This window comes from Chelonia mydas, chromosome 2 (genome assembly GCF_015237465.2).
Source record: "Chelonia mydas isolate rCheMyd1 chromosome 2, rCheMyd1.pri.v2, whole genome shotgun sequence".
In the NCBI taxonomy this organism is placed as follows: domain Eukaryota; kingdom Metazoa; phylum Chordata; order Testudines; family Cheloniidae; genus Chelonia; species Chelonia mydas.
Window position 1 is genome coordinate 6,625,114 of NC_057850.1, and position 23,324 is coordinate 6,648,437.

At 47.0% G+C, this 23,324-nt stretch overlaps 1 protein-coding gene across 12 annotated transcripts in view; it reads right to left on the minus strand.

The window, feature by feature from the left end:
• The window catches only part of ADGRB1 (adhesion G protein-coupled receptor B1), a 366,154-nt gene that overhangs the window by 10,557 nt on the left and 332,273 nt on the right, over nt 1–23,324 (minus strand). For 8 of the 12 annotated variants that reach the window (XM_043539002.1, XM_043539005.1, XM_037891907.2 and 5 more), the window contains 6 exons: nt 16,184–16,355; nt 14,907–15,002; nt 11,229–11,283; nt 7,600–8,264; nt 6,434–6,469; nt 4,912–5,016 (listed from right to left, as the gene is read on the minus strand). In XM_043539002.1, coding sequence (XP_043394937.1) covers nt 4,912–5,016; nt 6,434–6,469; nt 7,600–8,264; nt 11,229–11,283; nt 14,907–15,002; nt 16,184–16,355 — 1,129 coding nt within the window. The remainder of the gene's footprint in view (nt 1–4,911; nt 5,017–6,433; nt 6,470–7,599; nt 8,265–11,228; nt 11,284–14,906; nt 15,003–16,183; nt 16,356–23,324) is intronic. The other 4 variants (XM_043539007.1, XM_043539006.1, XM_043539001.1 and 1 more) reach the window with 1 other exon arrangement.

Genomic DNA, 23,324 nt, shown 5'->3' on the forward strand with positions numbered 1-23,324 from the left:
AGATACTACCCCACCCACTTTGTCTTTAGGTTTCAAATATATTCTCCATTTCAGGAGCTATTCCCTTGCTCCTCCCCGTCCCACAGCAGAGCCTCTGGCACCAAATCTCATTAACTCCAATGTTCACTAGGAACCGGATCCACAGCCCATTGACTACAATGGGAATACACTGATTTCAAAGGTCTTTGACTCAGGCTCAGGGGCCCAAATTCAGCAAGGTATTCAGAGACATGCCCAGCTGTAAGCACTCACTTAAGTACCCATGGGACAATTCACTGAAAGCACTTGGGCCCAGCTCCTCACAGGTATCAGTGGAATCAATAGGAATTAGGAGCCTAAACACCTTTCGAAGATCTGGGCCTCTGTCCCACAGGGCCTGCTGATGTGCTGAAAAGCTTCAGTACCCTGCTGAAATCAGGGCTAAGGAGGGCACTTCCTCCTCCTCCTTCAAAGTCTGCTTTGCCATGATGCCTACAAAAAACCTGACTATGGTTAGGCTGCTGGTGTGTGTAGGACAGGCTGGGCATAAGCAACTAAATATAAGTCATTTCTTAGTTGGCACGACTGGGAAGGTGCATGGAAGGTTAACAGGGGCTGAACAAACAGTATGCTGGCGTCAGGGTGTCTGTGCTAGCTACGATAAGCAGGAAAGCCCTGGTGCTAGGGACAATGGAGAAGATAAATCTGAACGGTACAGAACACGTTCTACATGGACAGCACATGGACAGAGTATGTTGTACAGGGATTGCTTCCTGAAAAATAACCAAGCCAATCATGAAGCACAGAATGGAATACATCGTTAAAAATGTATGTACTAGCGTTACCACAAATGTACATAATTTAAAGTTTTTTTGCTGTGTACCATGGATGTGTGGTACACCCTATCCCCATCCCCTCTATGCTTGAGTCTGAGCAACTCAGCGGAGCTTTGCTGTGTGCCAAATAAAGTGACGAGACTGGAGTTGAACTGCATCCTTGGGGAACTGAGTGGAAGAGATCCCGGTGGAAACCCAACAGTGTTCTGAGACCACTGCTGATCATGCTGACCAGTACTGTCATATGGTTTCCTTCTACTCCCCTGTCAGTCTTTATCTGGATCCATCTGTTGTCTCTTGCCTTATTCTGAGATTGTAAGCCACTTGGGGCAGGGACTGTCTTTTTGGCCTGTGTTCACACAGCACCTAGCACAATGGGGGCCTGGTCCGTGACTTCAATAAGAAAATAATTAATAATAACAATAAATAACACTAATTTCCCTCTCAGTCTCTTTACATCTGAATGTTAATATCCTTGTGAGTCCATGGAAAGTAGGGCCTAAGAATACTGACGCTTTAGTAGATCATGATTGTGGCATGTGATTTATTGGACAATATCCTCAGCACGTATAAATTTATTTACACCAACTGAGGACCTGGCCCTTTATTTGTATCTGAGAAATTGTGTCTAACAGTCAGAAGAGGAAACAAACAGTCAGGACTCTCAAGCCCTATTCCAAGTCACCCCTGAGCAACAGACTTCCTCATCTGTGAGAAGAGTGTAGCAATAACACTTAACTTCTCATAGGAACACCATACTGGGAGAGAGCTCCTAAGTGATCATGTCTAGTCCACTGCTATCATGGGCAACTCCGTCATAGAAACCCATTCATAAATGTATCAAGGATTAAAGTGTACAAATGGCTTTAAGGGTACCTAGGAGAAAGTATCCCATGAAATGCAGAGGATTTCTGTTACTCAGTTGTAGCTCTTTTCTGAAGGTATTTGGAGATGGATTTTTTAATATCAAATATGAATAACTTATAAACAGTAACCACTTGTGAGGGCTGCACACCTTCCCAAGCCCCACTTGTGAGACCCAAAGCCAGATCCTCCCAGCCCTTTCTGTAGATCTGATAGTGGTTGCAAAATGGTTCATTAGAGAGAATCTAGCCAGATGCGATGATGGGCTAATCATTTTCAGACAGGTACAAAGTGGCTCAATGGAACACAAGCGGGACTGTCACTTGAATTCAAAACTATAGAGCAAGCACCAATTCTAGACTTCATCAAAGGCATTTTCTCTCAAGTAGATATTTGCCCTGAATTTCAGCTGCAAGTTTCTGATCTGAGGGAGGGGTGTGGGGGGAGGAGTCGTGGAAGGATTAGGAGAAGCTTCATAACTAGGAGAGCAGCTAGGACAATGAAACATGCTGCCCGAAGGGGTTGGAAAATTGCCATTGCTGGAGATAGTCAAGGCAAGACTAGACAGACTTCAACTGGAGGGGTGCTTAGGGAGAATGAAATCGAAGCCTTAGCAAGGCAGGTGGATGAGCAAGAAGACCCACTAGCTGTCCCTTCTCCTCCATGGTGGAGGTTACGGGGCATTCCAGGATGCTCATGATCTCGTTTGTGTCCAAAAGCTGAGGCGTTTTGTACTGGTGAGGGAATGTGTTTGGAGTCATGCGTCATGGCAGGGGTTGGGACTTGCTACAAGGCTCTCTGATGCAAAGCAGAAAGGCAGACTTACACTAACATTAGTTTTATCACTTCCACCAGAAGAAACACTCCATTGTTTTATAACCTAAACACACAGAGAAAAGAAACAGGGGGGGTTTAACGAAGGTATCCGTGGTATCTAAAGGTTGCCTTCTCTGATATGGAGTCAGACAGCAGCCAGTTCAAGGGAATGACAGGAAAGGGGTGCAGGAGGGAAGTGATAGTTTTTCTTATTAGCTTAGGACTTTGCATAACCAAATCCCACTATTGACCACTGAATACCGATGCTTAGAAGGCTCCTTATTTAATGCACCTAAGGTAAGAAAGGTCATGGACAGAAAGAGAATCAGGTTGCCCTGTGCAAATATTTAAAATATACATCTCCTCAGTCCAACTCCAGCACATGCTGAAAGTTGTTACCATCCAAAAGCCCTTTGGTGGTGTATCTGGAACCAAGTCTCCTAACATTAGGCTAGCAAATAAGCTCAGATACTTCTCTGAAATATCTGAACAGCCTGAGTTTGTAAAGCTGGCCTAGGAATGTTATACAGAGAGGCTTTCTTGCAATATTTAGGCTCTTCTGCTCCCAGTACTGTCCCAAAACTGGGAAATATGGAGGAACATAGCAAGTGAAGAGTGTACTGACTGTCCATCTCAAATAAAAATCCATTTGGAGTCTGGGCAAAGATTAGGGTTGGTTCTTGTATAAACTGAATCCGTTTGTCAGCCTGAGGGTCCTAGTCATTCTGAACAGCCAGTCTCCATAAGCAGATCCCTTGCAGTAAACCATCATGCACAGTAAAACTAGGGATTGCATGGAGCAAAACCCTGACTCCCAAAACCATCGACTACACGATCCTAGCCCAGATCCCAGTGTTCTAGCTGGGCCCTGTGTTTATAATGGACCAAACCAAAACCTCTCACCCTATCACACTTTAAACTTTGTGGCTTGGCCTGATCTCTAACTAAATCCTAACAAAATAAGCCCCAGCAGTCACTCACTGGCTAGTCCTTTTGGCCGTACCACAGATGGCCATGAATGCCAACTCTGCCTTCTCTTGAAGATGGATGGGGGAAATTCCAACCAACAGAGAGAAATCCCACCTTGGAGGAATCCCCAGCGGTCTCATAGAGAACAGCCCTGAGCCAGGCTGCCCACCACTCTGCAGCTGCTACTTCTTTTCCCTCTCTGCTGGACTAGATTAAATTCCTTGCCAGCCATTTGGCACCAGCCCAGCAGGCATGGAGGGGCTCAGACACCCGAAAGATGGCCCTTTGGCCAGCCTGCTTTTCCTTACTGCTGCAGGAAAAGTTCTTTGTCACTACGGTTCTTTCATGCTGGACCCAATTTGGCCACCGTGCATCGCCCTCCCCCATACATGTCCAACATGTGCCTTCCCTGTGGTTGACTCACTCCTTGGAGGGGATGTCCCTGCAGAACTTAGAACTCAGGCTTAGAACTTTACATCGATACATACGCTGGAGCTGACAGCAGCAGTATAATTCAGTGTAATACACACAGTTGCACAGGGCCAGAAGCAGCTTATGGGCCTTTCGTGTTTCCAGGTCCTATTCTTTTCCCCTCCATGGAAGGCCGTGGCGTTCTCCTGTATTCTTCCAACAACATCGCCTCCCTGCCACTGATGGTCGCTCAGAAAAACTTCCTAACTGTGAGAACAGTAGGACAGCGGAACAGACACCTAGGGAGGACGTGGAAGCTCCTTCATTGGAGGCTTTCAAAAGGAGGCTGGAGCCGTCTGTCTGCGATGGTTTAGCCACAACACATCCTGCATCTTGGCGGGAGGTTCGACTAGATGCCCTTGCGGTTCCTTCTAACCCCATGGTTCTAAGTCACCACACAACAGGTCACTGACACAAGTGCCTTTAATGGAACCCCTGTCCTGAGGTCAGATTCCTTCAGCAGCATCCCTCTCCTTTCCCCGGCCATCGGCATAAATCCCACCGCCCTGACAGTCCAAACGTCACAACTTATGATCTCCACTGCTGCCTTGGATTTGAGACCAGCTCCCATAGATGGTAATGGGGATCCAACCCATCTCCACTGCACCCTCCCTCTGCTCCCCAGGCCACGTTGTAAAGCTGTTAAAGGTTCCATTGACTCGGTGCAGAGAAGAGGGACACCACAGACACAAGCTGAACCACACACCCTCACAAGACATGAGGAACAGAGCTCAGAAGTGTCTGTATCCGCACTACATGTGAGCTAGAGGAGAGTGAACATTCCACTGGCTGTGCACTACCGTTAGGATTTTACACACACACACACACACGCGCGCGCGCGCACGTCAGTATATTGAGAGTGGAGTGACACTGAAGGGCAGGGTTCTGGTATGAGCCCCTGCATTCTCCTCCACCCCCATGCTCATCATGGTTCTTGGAGCAGGAAGCCCCCAGCTCCAAAGGGTGAGTGACTGACCTTGCTCTCCGTTGTCGGTAACTCCTTCTCTTTCTCCGCATGCTGCAGCTTCCTGTTCAGGTCCTGGAACATGTCCTGGTGACGCTTTCTCGTGTGCATGATTTTCTGAAGCAAAGACGTGTGCGACAGGTCAGCAAAACTTTCTCCCCTTAAGATGGTGGCATCAGAGTCTACACTGCCCTCACCAACTAGGAAACTGCCAAAGTGGGCACCTAGGTTCAAGTTAGGTGCCCAAATCCCTTTGAGGACCTGGGCCCTAGATACTAGAAATCTAGATCTCGCTACAGGCAGGAAAATTCAAGCCTGCACCAAACTAGCTGAGTCTTGGCTATTTACAGGATTTGTGACAAACCTGAATCTCAGCCTGAAAGCTCCCCAAGGGTTGCAAAGCTTTTGAAGAAGTGTGAGGCCTGAGTTCGAATCTAGCCCAACACGTGAGTGTCAGAATTTGGGGCCACACAGTGTCGCTATTTCAGACTGAGCCCAGGGTCCTATGTTTTGGAGAAGACCTCAGGGCCCAAGCTTCGAGCAAACTCCCTTCTTCCCCATGCGGTCCCAGGAGTGATGGCTGATTCTGGAATGAAGCAGTAGCTTTGAAGAGGAAGGATGGTTTGATGCCTTCACCACCCAACCATCCTTCCTCTTCAAAGAGACGGCTTCATTGCATTGCAATAGAACTCAGGAGACCTGTGCTCAGTTCCCAGCTCTGCCAGAGATTTCCTGTGTGAAGCCTGGCTTCCTCTTCCTGGCTTCCTCCTTCTGTGCCTCAGATCTCCCCATCTGTAAAACGTGGATACTTCCTCATCTCCGACGGGTGTTGGGAGGTGCCTTAATCTTGTGAGGAGCTCCCAGACCAGGGTGATGGGAATCATCTGAGCAGATTTCATATTTGGCGGCAGTTCTACACGTATAGCGCTGCACTGGTGAGCGTCTCCTGTCAGCGTAGTTACTCCACCTCCACGAGAGGCAGGAAGCTCTCCTGCTGCCATAGCGCTGTCTACACCAGGGCGAGGTCGGTATAACTCCGTTGCTCAGGGGGGTGGATTTTTCACACCCCTCAGCGATGTAGCTATGCCGATATAAGTCTGTAGTGTAGACCTGGCCTAAGACCCAGGACCCCTGAACACCTCTCACACTGGCTGGAAAGTGGCCCAGACTCCCGATGCTGGTATATTGTAATATCAGCTTTCTATCAGCATCTCACTGACAGATGAGACTGTTTACAGGCCTTGTGCAAACTGACTTAAAATCTTCATTTACAAACATTTACTCAGCAGTTGCTGCTCAATAAATGAAGCCAGACCAAATAAGCGTAAATCCCACGTTTGTTTAGATACACAGGGTGAACCTCCCAGTTTGGCCAGGCTGGCTGTAGCCACCTGTCCGCTTCTAGCCCGTTCCCTGGTTCTTTGGCGAAGGCAGTGCTCCTCCAGCTAGGGGAACTCCCGCTGGGAAAAGCAGAGCCTGGTCCTCTCCCCCACCTCACTCCTCCGTAAAAGGATTTAAAGGAGGAACCGCTCACCTCAAAATCTAGCTCTGCATACCGGGATTTCCGTCTCTGAAGATTCAAAGGGAAAGAAAGATTGGTAAGTGATCGCACCCCTGCATAGTGGCTAGAGACAGAGAGACAGCCTCTGCCTCCTTCCCCACCCTGCTCTGCCTGCATCCTGCAGCTCCGGCTCTGATACAAAGGAGACAACTGGAGTGATAGAAACAATCTCGGTCACTGCCCCAGGGGACAGAAACCGTGTGTGAGCTCTCGAAGATTGTTAGAACGGGGGCCAAGTATAAGAACCAAGAGGGACTAAACGTCTGCCAAGGAAGAACCTGGCTGGGTGGGAATTCTGTACTTGGGAGAGTTGTTACTAGATGAAATGAGCTGCCAAAGGATAGCAGTCAGAAGAACCAGCGAATAAAAGGAAATCCAGCACTCATGTATCTATCACTCATGTATACCCTCTGCAATGCCACCGACATCCATAGGGTTGCAGGGGATGTCTGTGAGGGAGAACTGTGCACACAGAACTTAACTCTGCAATCACTGGAATTTTCCTGTAGCTTCCTATAACCGTATTTACTGATCTCTTCCCAGACGGGTTGAAATCATCAAAGCCAACTGGGAGGTTTAGCCACACGCCTCCCATTAAAATGAATAGGAGTGGTTTGGCTAAAACCTCATGAATAATCTTTGAACACGCTCAAGACATCCAGTTTCCACAGGACTTATGGGAGGTAAAGAGAACATTGCAGCCTGCATCTGCTGGATTTAAAAAAAAGGGGCTAAGAAACTCTTTGGCTCCTTCCCATCCTAAAATCTTTGATCAAAATACCCAGTGCTGGAACTAGGAGGGAGGGAAAGCTTCAAAAACTGATTAGACATTTATATGGGAAAGGGAGGGCATCTGCAATGTAACTACCTAGGATGAAAACTATAAGGGTTCTTAATCCTCAAGATTCAAATCGTAATTTGATATCACTAGGGGAGTTCATGAAGAAATTTCCCCTCTCATTAAAGAGGTATGGAAACTGCACAGCTGGGTGCATTCAAGGCAGGGTTCTACTCTTAGAACATCTGGCATCGGCCACTGTAGGAAAGAAGGCATCAACATAGAAGGAAAAGCGTGGCATGAACAATGTGACAACTGGGATGTTCTTATGGGTGAAAGTGGCTGCAGGTTGCCTGCTTACCTCCAAGGAGCTCATGGAGAGGGTGGAGACTGTCTCGCTCTTGGGCACCATGCCCAAGTTCCCTGAGTCGCTCGGGTCGCACAGGCTGTTGGGGATCTGCGACTCGCTGGAGATGGTCTGCTGCTGCAGCATGGGGGAGCCCTGCACCTCGGTGCATGTCATAGCCATGGGCTCCCTGGGCGGGCTCTTGACGATGAAGCCTGGGTCGGTTGCCATGCTGAGGTGGATGAGCCGGGTCTGGGGCATCTGGTCTATGTTGATGCTGTATTTGCCATCGTCCTTGGGCGGCTTGGCCCGCAGAGTGGAGGAACTGTTGCTGGGCAGGATGACGTAGCTGGTGTCCAGGGATTGCTCCTGCGCCCTGGAGAGTTCAGAGTCCAGCTTCTTGAAGATGTCCCCATCGCAGATGTAGATAGACTTGGGCGGCTGGTTCTTCTCCTTCTTCAGGGTGAGCGTGTGGTTGCCGAACTCGTTCAGGTTAATGGCCCCCAGGTAGTGCGGGGAGCCCTGGAGGTGCATCTTAGAGACGTTGGCTGGAAGACTATTAAAGTTCGAGGACCCCTTCTGGTGATGGAGCTTCAGCTTCTCCTCATCCTGCAGCGACGGGCGCTTCAGCGTGCCTGTGATGGCCGAGGTCCTGCATGTGGTGATGTCTTTATTCAGCACTGCAGGAGACAGAAAAGCATCCTCAGCACCTCGGACTCACCTCACCTGAGCTCCACACACAACTTCAACCATCTCTCCACAATCAAACCCCCTTGGCATGTTCCCTCCACTCCCTCAGACAGAGGCTACAATGGCAGATCAATGCTTCTGGCTCCTAGACCCCATGCACATGACATCCCCAAGCTGGCGACTGGGCCAGTGGGTACGTTGGGGGATAATTATACCAGGGGTTTTGAAGTTCTCAGCAACTGCCTTGAAGCCAAAGGGAGCTAAATGAGTGCTCATTATTCATATAGGAAAGAACCTTAATCTGAGGGTGGGGCAATCATGCCAATTCGGAGATATACACAGGACACACACACACAGAGCATCATCCATTGACACAAACACAGCTGTTCCTCCTCTCGTTAAAATCTGCTTTGCTCAGCTGGTTCTGGCTGCAACAGAAATGTTAATAAGCTCATGACATCAGCCTGGATGTCCTCAGAGGATAAAGTCACAGGGTTCTGGGGTGGGCGGGGCTGAAAGCTACTTACCCAGCATTTCAGCATGGAAAAGGGGAAACAATTCCAGCCAAAACCAAACAAAAAGCCAGGCTCTTTTTACACAATTTTCCCCAATGCAGCAGACAGGAGAGGAGCCAAGGCAGAGGCTTTGCTGTGACCTGGCACCATTCAGCCATTCCCATTTATGCTCAAGGTACTGTATGGCACAGGTGGATTTCTGGTGCCAGGTAAAACATGGTGCTGCAGTTTCACTGATAACTTGTGCCAGGCATGGTGGGTGCTGGAAGAGTGTAGGTACCTCCAGCGGGTGCAGGGCAGGCAGGGCAAAATCAAAGGGAAGCCAGGAGAAACCAACCAACCATAAAACCTCTTTGAAAGCCGGACCCGCTGCACGGTGACCATCTCAGTCATGATGGCTGTGCCAGAGAACAGCGCTAGGATATAACCTTGCTTTGGCCCCATTCATGGGCCAAATTCTGCCACTGGCTCTCAGTGGAAATGTCACACGTTGCCTCGGACCCAGCTCATCCTTGTTAAGGTATCAGGATCGGTGCTTTATTAACAATGCCCTTTCAGCAAAAGCCACAGCCATGGCTTTTGTATTCTTTGAATACAAGCCACAGTGTTTTTCTACACTGTGGCTTGTATTCAAAGAAGCATTTGGGACACGCTTTGTGCATGGGAGCTCCCTGAATGCTTTGGCTTCCCCAGGGGTGGTGCTTAGGTCTTGTCTCGAGGCTGTGGCGCACAACAAATTGGGATTATTTCATTTCTTGTCCGCTGGGGTTTGAAGACTTGTACAGCTGGCTGCTGGCAAAGGAAACCAGGCCAGGTTAGTGAGCAAAGGTGGAGATCAGGAGTTTTCTGCCCTGGAGTCACCTGACACCAAAAGGCTCCCTCCCATTGCTCGGGGAGACCCAACCCAGGAGCCAGAGACTCTAAGGCAGCACAAGGAAGTCTCCCGCACTGGAGGAGCCTGTCTGGGGCTCAGCACTGATTTTCAGGACTTGATTCTCAAAAGCACACAATTGTGCATGCAACATGCCCAATTAGCCAGCTGTATGTGCAAATACCTGCCTTGTGGGCACATCTGAGGCCACCACGTGCGCACCTTGGGCACACTCCTGTCTGCACAATTTTTGCACCTGCCTTTTTTTGAAAGTCAGGTCCTCAGCATCAGAAAGGAAGGGGAGAGAGAGCGGGAGAGAGCACGCTAGAAATATGGTGTGAGAGAAAGAAGGAGAAAGAGAGAGACCCTGAATAAGGTATAGACAGAAAGAGACTGTGGCATTACATACCATGAGGGTAAGGGTGATAGACAAATTGATAATGATACAGAGAATGTGATTAGATAGATAGATAGATAGATGGGGTGTATGGGGATAGATAGATAGAAGAGGGGGTGTATGGGGATAGATAGATAGATAGATAGATAGATAGATAGATGGGGGTGTATGGGGATGGATGGATGGATAGATAGATAGATGGGGTGTATGGGGATAGATAGAAGAGGGGGTGTATGGGGATGGATGGATGGATAGATAGATAGATAAACTCTTCTGTGATGCCCCCTAAATGAGCACACAGGACGCAAAGTCCATGGCAGCTAGAGGGAGATCCTGGTTTGGAAGATGTGAATTATACACAAGGGCCAAATGAGCTGGGAAGACTCTTGCTTGGGAAAGGGGAGGCATCTGGGAGAGCCAATAAGAGTCGGAAATTCTGCAAAAGGTTTGATCAAAATCAGCCAGCTGGTCAGGCATTGCCAAGGGCAGGAGGGAACAGAACCTGCAAAGAGGAACAGGCAGCATAGCAGACTCTGGACAGCACTTTCAGAGACAGCACAGTGGGCATGGGACAAACGGGAGCAACTGAGGAGGGGCTGCGGCAGCAGGGACTGCTGGCCCATGCAGATCTGCAGGGCTGCAATGAATGGTTGTGTGTGGGAAGGAGTGGGCCATCTCCCCAAGCACCGTCTGGTCTATGACTGCCCAAGCGGTTGCTGGTATGGATGGACCCAGAGGGCAATTGTCCATTCAAGGATTTGGCAGAGGATGCTCCAGATTTACACCCATTTCTCAGGACACCTGATGGGTATGAGGCCAGCCCCAGAGATGACTCTATAAGCAAAGACAAAATCAGGTCCCAGTAGTGAGAGATGGAGAAGGTCATAGATCCCACCAGCCCTGCCAGGTAGGGCATAAGCCCTGGATAAAAGGTGTTAAATCTAGGTGAGGCTTGATCTTAGCCAAGAGGCCAAGCAAGGCATGGGTGAAGAAGGGGATAAGCAAAGCGAAGGGGCAGAGTTAGGAATTCTCTCGAGGTGGGGGTGGGAGCGAGGGCAGCCCATACACATACACGCAAGCCACCGAGGGGACACAGACACACACAGATAGTAAGGAAAAAAAAAAACGGCCAAGTTCAATCCCCAAACCAGGTCACTTGTTGATTTCTCACCTGTGATGTGCTCACCTGATCTACAAGCCATATCCACATCCTTCTCAAAATCGGTCTGAAAGACAGAGAAAGCAGAGGGGGGTGGTCAACGGGATGGGGGCGGGGGAGGGGAAGAGGAGGGGGAAGGCAACCTGGAATCCAATGAACGTTTCTACTCATGGACCACACACAAAGCCTTAAAAATCCAGATAGAATGGCGCGAACAAGGGCTCGGCTCCACACTTTGGAATCAGACTCTCTGCCTAATGGCCTTGACATAGAAGACACGGCCCCTCCCTAACAGGAGCAGGGGATGCCTGAGCAGGGGATGCCAAAAGCAGCCACGTGCAGCCCTCCTCTCCCCTAAACTAGTCCCTGCCTTGAAACACTTGGTTGCCATCATCCCAGAGAATGGGAGAAAGGGAGTCATACCAGAACATGGGCTTCCATGTAATCATGGTAATAACGATGTGGAAAAGACAGGTGTTCAATAAATATTTCCATTCTAGATGTGCTAAGCAGCAGGATGATGTGCTGGTATCACAGGAGGATGTTGTGGTACTTTCCAGTCCATTAGTAATTAAAGAAGATGTTAAACAGCATCTACCAGGGACAGACATTTTGAAATCAGCAGGCCCAGCTAACCTGCACAACTAAAAGAGTTGTCTGAGGAGATCTCTAGCCTGCTGATGTTAATTATTAATAAATCTTGACATGTTGGTGAAACACCAGAAGACTGGAAAGGTGCTAATGATATTGGCAAGAAGGATGACTTAGGTACCAAAGGCTGGTTAGCCTGACATCCATCCCATGCAAAAGAATGGAAAAGCTGATGTGAGATTCGACTGATAAATTAAAGGCTAGGATTATAATTAATGCCAGTCAACATGCTTTTATGGAAAATAGGTCTTGTCAAACAAACTCGATTTCATTCTTTGATGAGATGACAAGGTTGGTTGATAAAGGCAACTGCGTAGATATAATATACATAGACTTTTGTAAGGCATTTGGCTTAGTATCTCTCAATGTACTGATTAAAAAATTACCACTATACAATATCAGTACAGCACACATTAAATGAATTAGGAACTGGCTAACTGACAGATCTCTAAAAGTAGCTGTTAATGGGGAATCACCATTGAATGGGGGTGTTTCCAGGGGAGTGCTGAAGGAATTAGTACTGGGGCCGATGGCTATTCATGATCTGGAAGTAAATATAAAATCACTGCTGGTAAAATTTTCAGGTGATACAAGATTGATAAATAATGATGAGGACACTACAGTCACACAGAGTGATCTGCATTACTTGTTAAATGAGGCCCCGTCAAACAAAATGTATTTAATACAGCCAAATGCAAAGTTCTACATTTAGGAACAAGGATTGCAGGTCACACCTACAGAACGGGGGACTGTATCCTGGAAAGCAGTGACTCTGAAAAGGATCTAAGGGTCAGAGTGGACAAGCAACTCAACAGAAGCTCTCGATGCGATGCTGTAGCAAAGAGGGATCATGCAATCCTTGGATGTCTGAATCGGGGAAGAGTGACTAGGAGCAGGGAGGTGATTTTAACTCCATATCCGACATTGGCGAGATCAATGCTGGAACACTGCAGCCAGTTCTCGTGTCCGTATTTTAAAAAGGGCCCTGGAAAGTTAGAGAGAGCCCAGAAGTGAACCACAAAAGTGATCTGAGGGCTGGAGAGGAGGGCTTATAATGAGAAACTTGAAGAACTCCATCTGTTCAACAGATCCAAAAGAAGATTAAGAAGTAACTTGATGATAGAGTGTAAGTACCTTCACCAGGACAAAACACTGGGTCACATGGAGCTCCTTTATCTAGCTGAGAAAGGCACCGCAAGGACAAAAGGTTGGAAGCTGAAACCAGAGAAATTCAACTTTGAAATAAGGCACAAATGTTTAACAGTGAGAGAGATTAACCACTGGGACAAACTACCAAGGGAAGTGGTAGATTCTCTTTCTTGATGTCTTCAACTCAAGACTGGATGCCTTTCTGGAAGATCAGCTTTAGTTATTGGGCTCAATATGGGGCAAGCTGAGTGACATTTTATGGCTTGTGCTATACAGGAAGTCAGACTAGATGATTAATGGTCCCCTCTAGCATTGAACTCCAGCAACCACACACCAAAAACACTAACCCAGGAACCTATCCTTGCAACGAAGCCTGATGCCAACTCTGTCCACATATTTATTCAAGTGACACCATCATAGGGCCTAATCACATTAGCCATGCCATCAGGGGCTCATTCACCTGCACATCTACCAATGTGGTATATGCCATCATGTGCCAGCAATGCCCCTCTGCCATGTACATTGGCCAAACCGGACAGTCTCTACGCAAAAGAATAAATGGACCCAAATCTGACATCAGGAATCATAACATTCAAAAACCGGTAGGAGAACACTTCAACCTCTCTGGCCACTCAGTAAAAGATTTAAGGGTGGCAATTCTGCAACAGAAAAGCTTCAGAAACAGAGTCCAGCGAGAAACTGCTGAGCTTGAATTAATATGCAAACTAGATACCATTAACTTGGGTTTGAATAGAGACTGGGAGTGGCTGGGTCATTACACATATTGAATCTATTTCCCCATGCTAAGTATCCTCACACCTTCTTGTCAACTGTCTAAATGGGCCATCTTGATTATCACTACAAAAGTTTTTTTCTCCTGCTGATAATAGCTCATCTTAATTAATTAGCCTCTTACAGTTTGTATGGCAACTTCCACCTTCTCTGTATGTGTATATATATATCTTCTTACTATATGTTCCATTCTATGCATCCGATGAAGTGGGCTGTAGCCCATGAAAGCTTATGCTCTACTAGATTTGTTAGTCTCTAAGGTGCCACAAGTCCTCCTGTTCTTTTTTCATGAATATGTTGCATCTCTGGGCCTGACTGGCTGGACACTCAGGCAGAAAGATAGAGGAAAGCCTTAACAGGCCTGTTTTGGAGCCTGGGAAAATCTTGTAAATTGTGGGATTGACCTGCTTCCCCAAAGCTTAGAAATCAGAGACAAGAAAGACCTCTGAGGACATCCAGTCCATCACAAAGGGGCCAATGCAGGATTGTTCCCTACAGCATACTCTCCCAGGGCTTTATCTAGCCCAGTTTTAAAAGACTCATGTAACAGGATGAAGTTTTCTATCTTTGCACAAAATGAGCTCAAAATGAGCACCCAGAAAGGAACATTACTGAAAGGGGGAAGAAAAGTACTTTGGAGAGAGAAAGTCTCTCAGAAAGGATGTCTTGAAAATCATGACTACGATGTGACACTCTCTGAGTGAATAGATATTAAACCGCTGTCTCCTACCACCATGCTGGATGTTTGACATGCAGCCTGTCAGAGGTAGAAAGGCCTGGGAAATTTATTTTATGGGAAAGTAGGTGCATGTGGGGTTTGTCATCCTTAGACCGAAAGAATCTGGCCTACCTACAACAAAAGAGCCCTGGTGCTTGCATACGCCTGGGGGGGAAAGGGATGGGACCCTGATTGTTATGAAGGGAATGGGAGCTATAGGTGGGTGAAACTGAGGCTCACCCACGCTCCAATCAGAGATTTAAAAGAAGGAGAGTGACGACAGCTAAGCCTAAAATGTTGAAAGAGAGCCCTTAGTTCATTGGATCCAGGCTAAATGCACCGAGTCCCTTGGCAAGCGAGCGGGTGGCACTTTATCCTACCATTAGCTGAGCATGTCCGTTCTGAAACGACCCTCCCGAGTCTCCATTGCCCTCTTCCTGACGGTCCACTACTCGGCACTTCACTGCATCCTGGACCTGCCGGGAGAAACAGATTTGCATAAGACTGAGTCAGACAGAGGCACTGTTTAAAGCAAAGGAGCATCCAACCCTGCTGGGGATAGATTGTAATGCTCACATGGGTCCATGGGTCCTGTTTGTTTAGGGCTTTACACAATGGCTTCAGAGGGGCTGAGAGGATACATATCTCACACACCAAAACAGCAATTCCAGGTTCCTGCATGCTTACAGGATTATTACACGGGATAGCTTCCAAAGTAGTTAGCTGCTGGATTTGCACAGGCAGGAATAACCATGAATTTATTCTGTAACCCATATTTACAAAGGACCCTGTTGCATAAATCATGACATAGATGTATATAATGTCAGATCAAGAGTCTATACTGTCTGCACATTGTGTGTCATCGACAACTCATCGAAATCAACCGAAAGACTCTCAATGACCGCAATGAGAGGGCCTAACTGGATAATGAAATTAATGAAAAGACTCTGGGCTAAGTCAATCCCTGGTGTAATTCCACTGATTTCAGTGGTCTGACACCAGGAATCTATCAGGCCCACTTAATTGAAAGGAATTATATCAAGGTAACATGCACATATATAAATAAAAATCTCCTTGTCAATGTTATTAATGACACCTCATTTTATTGCAATGGAAAGAACTTAAAAAAAGGAATGTAACTTTTCATCATTGATGGAGTTCACTGGTTTAAAGTAAAAGAAAGTTTCACTTTCTGGTCATAGTCAAGTTTAACTTATGGCTCCCATAAACTGGCACCATATATGTAGTGTTTGGGTTTCCAACACTGCTGGGGACAATTTCAATACAACCCCTAGAAAACAACTTTGTTTTTTGTTGATATTGTCTTTAAACATGGATGAAAACTTTTCTGCAAATCCTAGGTTTTGTAAAATCTTTTTTTTTTTAAACGAAACCTAAATTTTGGACCAATGGTAAACTAAACGAGGCTTGTCCCCAAAACTCTGCTCCACTGTACGTTTTCAGCGTGACGTCCACCTATCCATCCATCTGTCCAGGCACTTCGGTCACACTTATCACAGTGACGTCTGTATAGCTGAATGTCATGGTCCACAGCTCAAGGGATCAGAGGAATTCCCAGAGAGCCTGCGGGAAAGCTGCAATTCCCAATCTGGCCTCCGGTAGATAGGTCACATGCAGCCCTCTGGGCTGTGCCCACCTCTCGTCTGAGGATGCAATGAACCATCACAATGACAAAGCCCTCCAGAGAGTCAAAGACAGCGAACAGGATCTGGAAGAGCGCCGACCGCCGATCCGTGATTGCCAGAACCGCAGACATCCAGGTCAGCGCCAACAGAGGTAGGACCACGCAGGAGCTCCAAAGGGACGCCCTGTCAGGGAAGAGAAAGCAAATCCGAATTCAGCTTCATCCCCAGCCAGTTAAATGTTGTGATCACTTGTGGGAGCCAATTCAGCCTCCTGATCCCAAAGGGCTGCAGAAGAATTTCCCTCAGTAACAGTGGTCTTATTCTGGGTGATTTCTGAGCTCCCTGGGGGATGCAGGAGGCTGCTTTGCTCATCACACTCATGCTCTCAGAGCAGGCGGCAGACACTTGGAGGGGACTATGGCTCAGTGGTGCAAGCATGCACAGAAATTCGGGGTGGGAAGGAAGGAGGCAGGCATATCATGTCCCACTCATGCCCCTCCCACTCCACACTTTTAATCACACCAGTGGTATTGTCCAAGGAGCGGAGAGAAGATGCGGCCACTGTATGTTGCAAAATGGGAATGGAACATCTACAGCAGAGGTCAGATTACCTTGATGGCCATCAACACTTAGCTAATGGCGACTGGTGTCTAGACTGTCACGGCACTCAGTAAATCAGTATCACCTGGGGGTTTTATTTGGAGGGTTCGGGTGGCTAAGCTGACAAGGACAGAGTTGAGCCTGGACACTAAGCTCCTGGAAGCACTTCTTGCCCTCCATCAAATGTTCCCCACATACAAATACCCAGAGAACTAAGGAGGCCGCTGGTCCCTGAATCCTGTTATCTGTTAACAAGGAGCTACTGGGTACAGATGGGACCTTGCCAAATAAGCTCCCTGGAAAACTGGAACCAGTTCTATCTGATGAACCTTACGCTATTTTTGCAAGTGAATGTAGTGCTGGCTTGATGGCTCGTAGGATTCAAGTCATCTGTTTAGCCACAGCAGGGATACTGTACATCATAATCATCCGGAATGTGAGCATCCCTGCACTACCCCAGCCAGGAGCTCCAGGTCTGAACTGGACAGACCACCTCTAGAAAGGAGAAGGCATTTCCATCTCCATGGACCACGCTCGACCTCTTTGCCACCAGGGGAGCCAAATCAGTGCAGACTGTGGCAATGAACATAGGAAATGAACTCAACTTTAATTCTGAACATTTGGGGACAGCGGTGCACAAAGGAAAGCATGGGACTCTATCTACAACAGAAGCTTAGCAAGAATACACACAGAGACGGAAATAACGAGTGGACCTCAAACTTTACTGGGTAGAAAATCTTGACCTATACGTAAAGACACATAGATAGATAACATGACATATTACAGGACACAGATATCATGACTCACACTTTGCAGCACTTACATGGGAACCACTGACCATTTAATGACACTGGGTCAGGTAACTTCTTACCCAATTTACACTCACTCGTTATCCAGGCACAATGCCCAAGGACTTCCCACTGCACTGATGGTAGATTGCAGTGATGGTTTATTTCTGTAATTAATAATTATATACCAGCACTTCTGAACACCAGTCCAGGCTTGAGTTCATGAATTTAGGAGCTACTGGTGCAATTAACCAGCAACCTGGAAGAGCACGTAACTTCCTGTGCAATTCCCTTTTCTCCACCAAGTAAAGGGTTTTGTGTTACCATGTAAGGAAAGTGCCGTAACGTGGTATGCATGCCCTATAACTGCACATAAGACATTGAATGGAAAGTTCAGGACCGACTCTTGAATGCCCCATTTTTTGCAGACATACTGTAGTTTTTCAGCATAGTCATAAACCATGCAAGTGTTTTTATTCCCCCTCCTGCTTCGCCCCCCCCCCCGAAATTGGCTGAGTGCATCTGATAACAGAAACCTCTCAGAATCACCATTTGCAACATGATGTTAATGAAGCTGACTGGAGAACGAGTGTGGGAAGAACAAAACTGAAGTGGCAGAAAAGCCGAATGGAAAAATGAGATTTGCCTGATGACAGGATTCCACAGGTGTATTCCATGCCAGGATCAGAGAGTCCAACACACTAGCTGTCTGGCTGGGAAAAACAGCTCATTCAAGTTGCTCACCATACTTCTGGTGACTAGAGAGAACAAGGGGAAAGAGAGGGCACTGGGTTGGGTGATATCAGACTCTGCCCTCTGGAGTTCCCTGGCCTATCACACTCCCGACACATAAGAACGGCTACATTAAGGACATTAGCAGAAAAGCACACAACAGGCTCTGGCTACAGCAACAGGCCTGAACCATAGCTCAGATCTGAACCACAAATCTGGCTTTGGATGAGACTGACAGCTTGAAACTGTCTCTGTAACGGGCTGAGTCCAAACATCAAATGCAAAAAAGTTTGGACTCAGATCCAGAGTTCAGAGCTGGGGCTAGATTAGGGCTTTGGCTCAGGCCTGTTTCTAATACCAGTACCATAGGCCTGGTTCTGATCACATTTACACTAGCATACCTCTCCTGCCTTCAGTGGAGTTGCTTCTGATTCACACTAGTGCCAACACCAGTTCCATAAACGACTCCCGTGATGTACATGTGTGCACACAAACTGACTCAATGAGGAGTCAGGGCAGAAGCTGCCCTCCCAAACTCAGACACAATGGCCCAAGACTCCAGTGGGATCACCTTAAAAAATCCCTCTTCTTCCCTGGAGTCTACATCCTTTCCACATGCGACTGTTCTCCTGCCCCTCTTAGTCAAGACATTCTGTTGGCTCTCTCTCCAAGTCTCACCACAAACAACCTTTAGAGCTGTTACTACACAGTGGATACAGCCCGCTTCCCCGATCCTCCCACCCCCCAAATATTAACCAGAAGAATAATGATTTAAATAACATTGGGCTAGATCCACAGCTGGTGTAAATCAGTATAGTTACATTGACTTCAGTGGACCTGTGCCAACACACCATCTGAGCATCTGGCCCAACTTTCTGATCTTTTTCTGCTTCATCTTCATCTTCATCTTCTCAGCCATATTCATCCCTGACAAATATTATGGAAATGTTGCTTGACATATAATGCACAATTTTTCTCCCAGGCAGCAGATGGCAATGGGCTATAAATTACTCTGATTTCATTTTCATAGCTCTGCTTAGCTTTTGAAGTATTAAATGCAAAAGGGTTGTGTTATTTTTTTAAAACACACGTCAAGCCTGGGGCTTAAGAAAAAATAAAAAAAACAAAGGAAAGAAAAACAGGTCTGAAAGGAGCATGCCCTTAATTCCACCTCCTGTGCATTGGCTCTGTACTGTGATTCACACGTACTACATCTTTAGGGCTGTCCTGTTTCTTAGTAGGTGCTTTGGCATCCATGAAGCCTTAAAGGGTCTTGATATAACTCTCAGGGCCTATGTAACATCCTAATACTTAGGTGCTATGTCAGCATGTCATGACATTGGATTGCAACGTGACATGATGATATTGCTAACTAATGGTGCTGTTATGCAATATGGTTATATAACAGTCCTCTTTCATGGGTTGTCAGAGGGGATTAACCTAAGACCTTTATGGCTTGAGATCAAGAAATAAGGCTTTTGGCTGGCAGCTGAGGTAGGCTTTTATCCTCTTATGTATGTATCCCATGCACTAGAGGGGACAAAGACCCATATTCTCCTGGTGTGGATTACAGTGACATTATAGCATGGGTACTGTGCCACTGGATCACTGAACTAGGATGCTGCTTTCACAAGGCATGATTATGGTCCAACACTGCTACGTGACAGCACAGAGACAGTACATCATGGCCTCATGCTGCTACAGCACCGTATGATCCAGAGAAATGGTATCATGCCAGGATACGTGGATGCTACAACACAGCACAATGCTATAACATTATGATGTCATATGACAACACTACAATACTGGGGCCCTCGCGTTTCTTCAACAGGACTTATAGTGAAAAGCAAGCAAACCACACGTGGACCGTATTCAGCCTTGTCAAAAGCAGGGACATGTCATGGTCTTTAATCAGAGGATGTTCACCAACACTACACCCCCAGGAGACGCCCTGTTTCATTCTTTATTATCGACAACTCTGGAAACTCCATTTTTGCCACGGGACAAAGATAAACCAGGGAGAATTCAGAGGAGAGTGCCACAAATGACAAAAAGGTTTGGGAAACAAAGATCTACAATGATGAAAGTTTAAGAGGACTGGGCCTAGAGAAAAGAAGACTAAGGCAAGGAGACACAATGATTGCCCTCAGAGGCATGTTACAAAGAGGACTGAGATCAATTATTCCCATTGCTTTAGGATGACAGAACAAGCATTAATGGGATAAAGATGCAGCAGGAAATAAACTTAATAACTCAAAGAGCAGCTCAGGCTATGGAAAAAGCTGCCAAGGGAGGTGGAACTGCCAAAGTTGGACACAAGTAAGGCTGAGACTAGACTCACATCCATCAGGGAAGATTTAGGGATAGTAATGTCAGTCTTGCCCTGATGCAGAGGGTAGAGATTAGCTGATCTTATGGAAGCCCATCCTAACCCAAATGCTTCTCTAGTTCTATGACCAGTTGTAGGAAAAGTGGTTCACAGACTACCAGCACCACTCTTCCCCCTGCTCAGCTCAAGTTGTTGTCTCCGTTTTAGGGACCCTCTTGAGAGAAGTCCATAAGAATCACAAGTCCCACTCCTCTTTCCAAGCCGCCCTCCAGCAGGATGAGTCTAAGTCCCCCAATAATACCAGAAAAGAAGCTAACGTTTGGGTTTGCAACCAACAAGTTCTAATGGAGCCATCAGGATATGACTGCCCATCTCCTCACAATTGCTCCTGGGGATTGTACTTCCCTCAATAGTTAGATTCTAAGCCCTGTGAATGGAAGATCACAAGACCTTACATCTCATGTACATGGAACAGATTCTTCGGAGTCACTTGAGTAAATGCTAAGTTAGCTGTGGGATGGCTACCATTCCGAGACAGTTTATTAGCCATGGCCATCTTGACAAATCTAACCAAAATATACAAATCAAAAGATTGCACCGCGAGGTCCTGCTAAGTGAGACAGGACTTTGACACCTAAATATAGAAGCTAGTCTAAACAGGGGCCTGAAGTGGCAAAGAAGCATCTACATATTGAGGGTCCAATTCAGCACTCCTTACTTGTGTTGCATAGCACTTACCCAGGTGAGTAGTCCCATTGATGGTACTAACCAAGCATGAAAGAGCTACTCAGGGTTAGTAAGGGCCACAGTAAGGGCCCTGAAGGCACCTAGAATTTTGTGGAAGTGAGCCAAGAAAAGACTGCAAACGCTCTGAGATCAAGAAGCAGAGAGAGGCATCTCTGGAGGATAAAGGGCAACCCCACATCCTGATCAATGAAAAACAGAAACGGAATCCCTGGCACGAAGACGCTCTTGAAAGGACAGACTCCAAGAAAGGCTTGACAGCCAGAACAAGCTGCCTTAGGGTCTCGGTGGAAGTAGTGGACGCTAGTTAAGTGAAGGAGAGAGGCTAGGAAAGCAGCAACCATAAAGGACATGGCATGGCACAATTCATAGAATAAGTCATGCCCAAAGGTAGGCTGAGACCTTACGATTCTACATCCTGTTCCTAGGGAAATCACATAAACAGGGCAATCTTCAAAGCGTGCAAACATGGAGGCCTGTTGGTTAGGACTGTTTTAATGTTTAGCTCCTCCATCCCTTTGATAGTCCAGCAAGAGCCATCCTGGAGATGGGCGTGTACAGGGGTGGAGCGGTAAGGGGTGGCAGTACTTTTGAATCCTAAACAGCCACTTGCATAATGGAGAAAACTTTCAATCATAGTAGGCTTTGGCTGTGGCTTTCGAATGTCAGTGCCTAGACTTCAGCAACTAAATAAGCAGCCTGATTCTAAGTTGGGAGTGGGTAGGAAGAGACTCTCCCTGGGCGGCAGGTTATCCCTTAATTGCCTACTGCGGGGTTTCGTGCACATTTCTCTGGAGCAGCTGGGATTGTGCACTGTTGGAACAAGATACTGGACTAGATGGGCCATTGGTCTGATCTGCTCTGGCCATTCCTAAGTTCTAGGCATCCCCAGCTCCCATGGAAATAAATAGAAGATGCAGGTGTTCCTCCACAAGCAAACTGGGAAATAAGGAACTGATCCAAGCACCATTGAAATTCATGGAAAGCCTCATGGCAGTGGACTTTGAAATCTCCTGTCAAAGTTTCCAGCACAATGTAAGAACAGCCTCTCCTAAATGAATCCCCCAAATAATCATGTATTTGTTTAACAAAAGTTCCGTGAGTTTAAAGGGGCATTTAAATTCCAACTATCCTGACGAGAAAACATGCTGTAAAATTTGGTTCTTAATGGGGACACTGGCCATGGGCTGGTAAACTACTCCCACCTGAACTGGTGTCCCATGTTTCCTATTTGCCTGAGATTCACTTGGGGGGGCAGGTGGGGGCAAGGATCCTGGGTGAAATCGATCCTGGACCACCTGAAATCAATGGGGGTTTTGCCATTGACTTCCCTGGGGCCAGAGTTTCAGCCTGTCTTTGAACATGTCATATAAAGTAGCATGTTCACTGACAGTAATTCTAGCTATCTATCTATGTATCTAATCAAAACAACGGTAACTTCAATTTTCTGCAGTGCAGTCCCCTTTTCATAGTAAACATGCAAAGAATTGGTATGGCTGAGAAGACCATATGTAGCAGTCCCATTTTCAGATCAAACCTCTTCCCAAGGTGGCAAAAAGGCAAAAGACTTTAGAGTAGCTTTTGCCCAGAGGGAGCAGGCATAGCAGGCACAAATCAGCTGAAGAGAAGTCCCAGTAGGAAGAAGAGCCCATTCACCAGCAAAATGCTCTCCGCATCTTCTCAAAGAGCAGCGTGGCAGGAAACAGTTTTACAGCATGACAGTAGAGTCCACAGCTGGAAGCCAACTTACTAAAGGACACACCTGGCACGTTTCCCTGCACTTGATGGGTCAAAGAGGTCCAAAGTTTTCCACCTTCTCAACTGTTTCAACGTTTCCTGAGCAAAGAAACCTGGCAGTTTCCAGTACCCCTGACCTTTGCCTTGCTCTTACTTCCCACCAAACCCTCCCTACCAGTGGTATGGTTTGATACCACCCAGTCTGAGAATGACTGGTGCTCA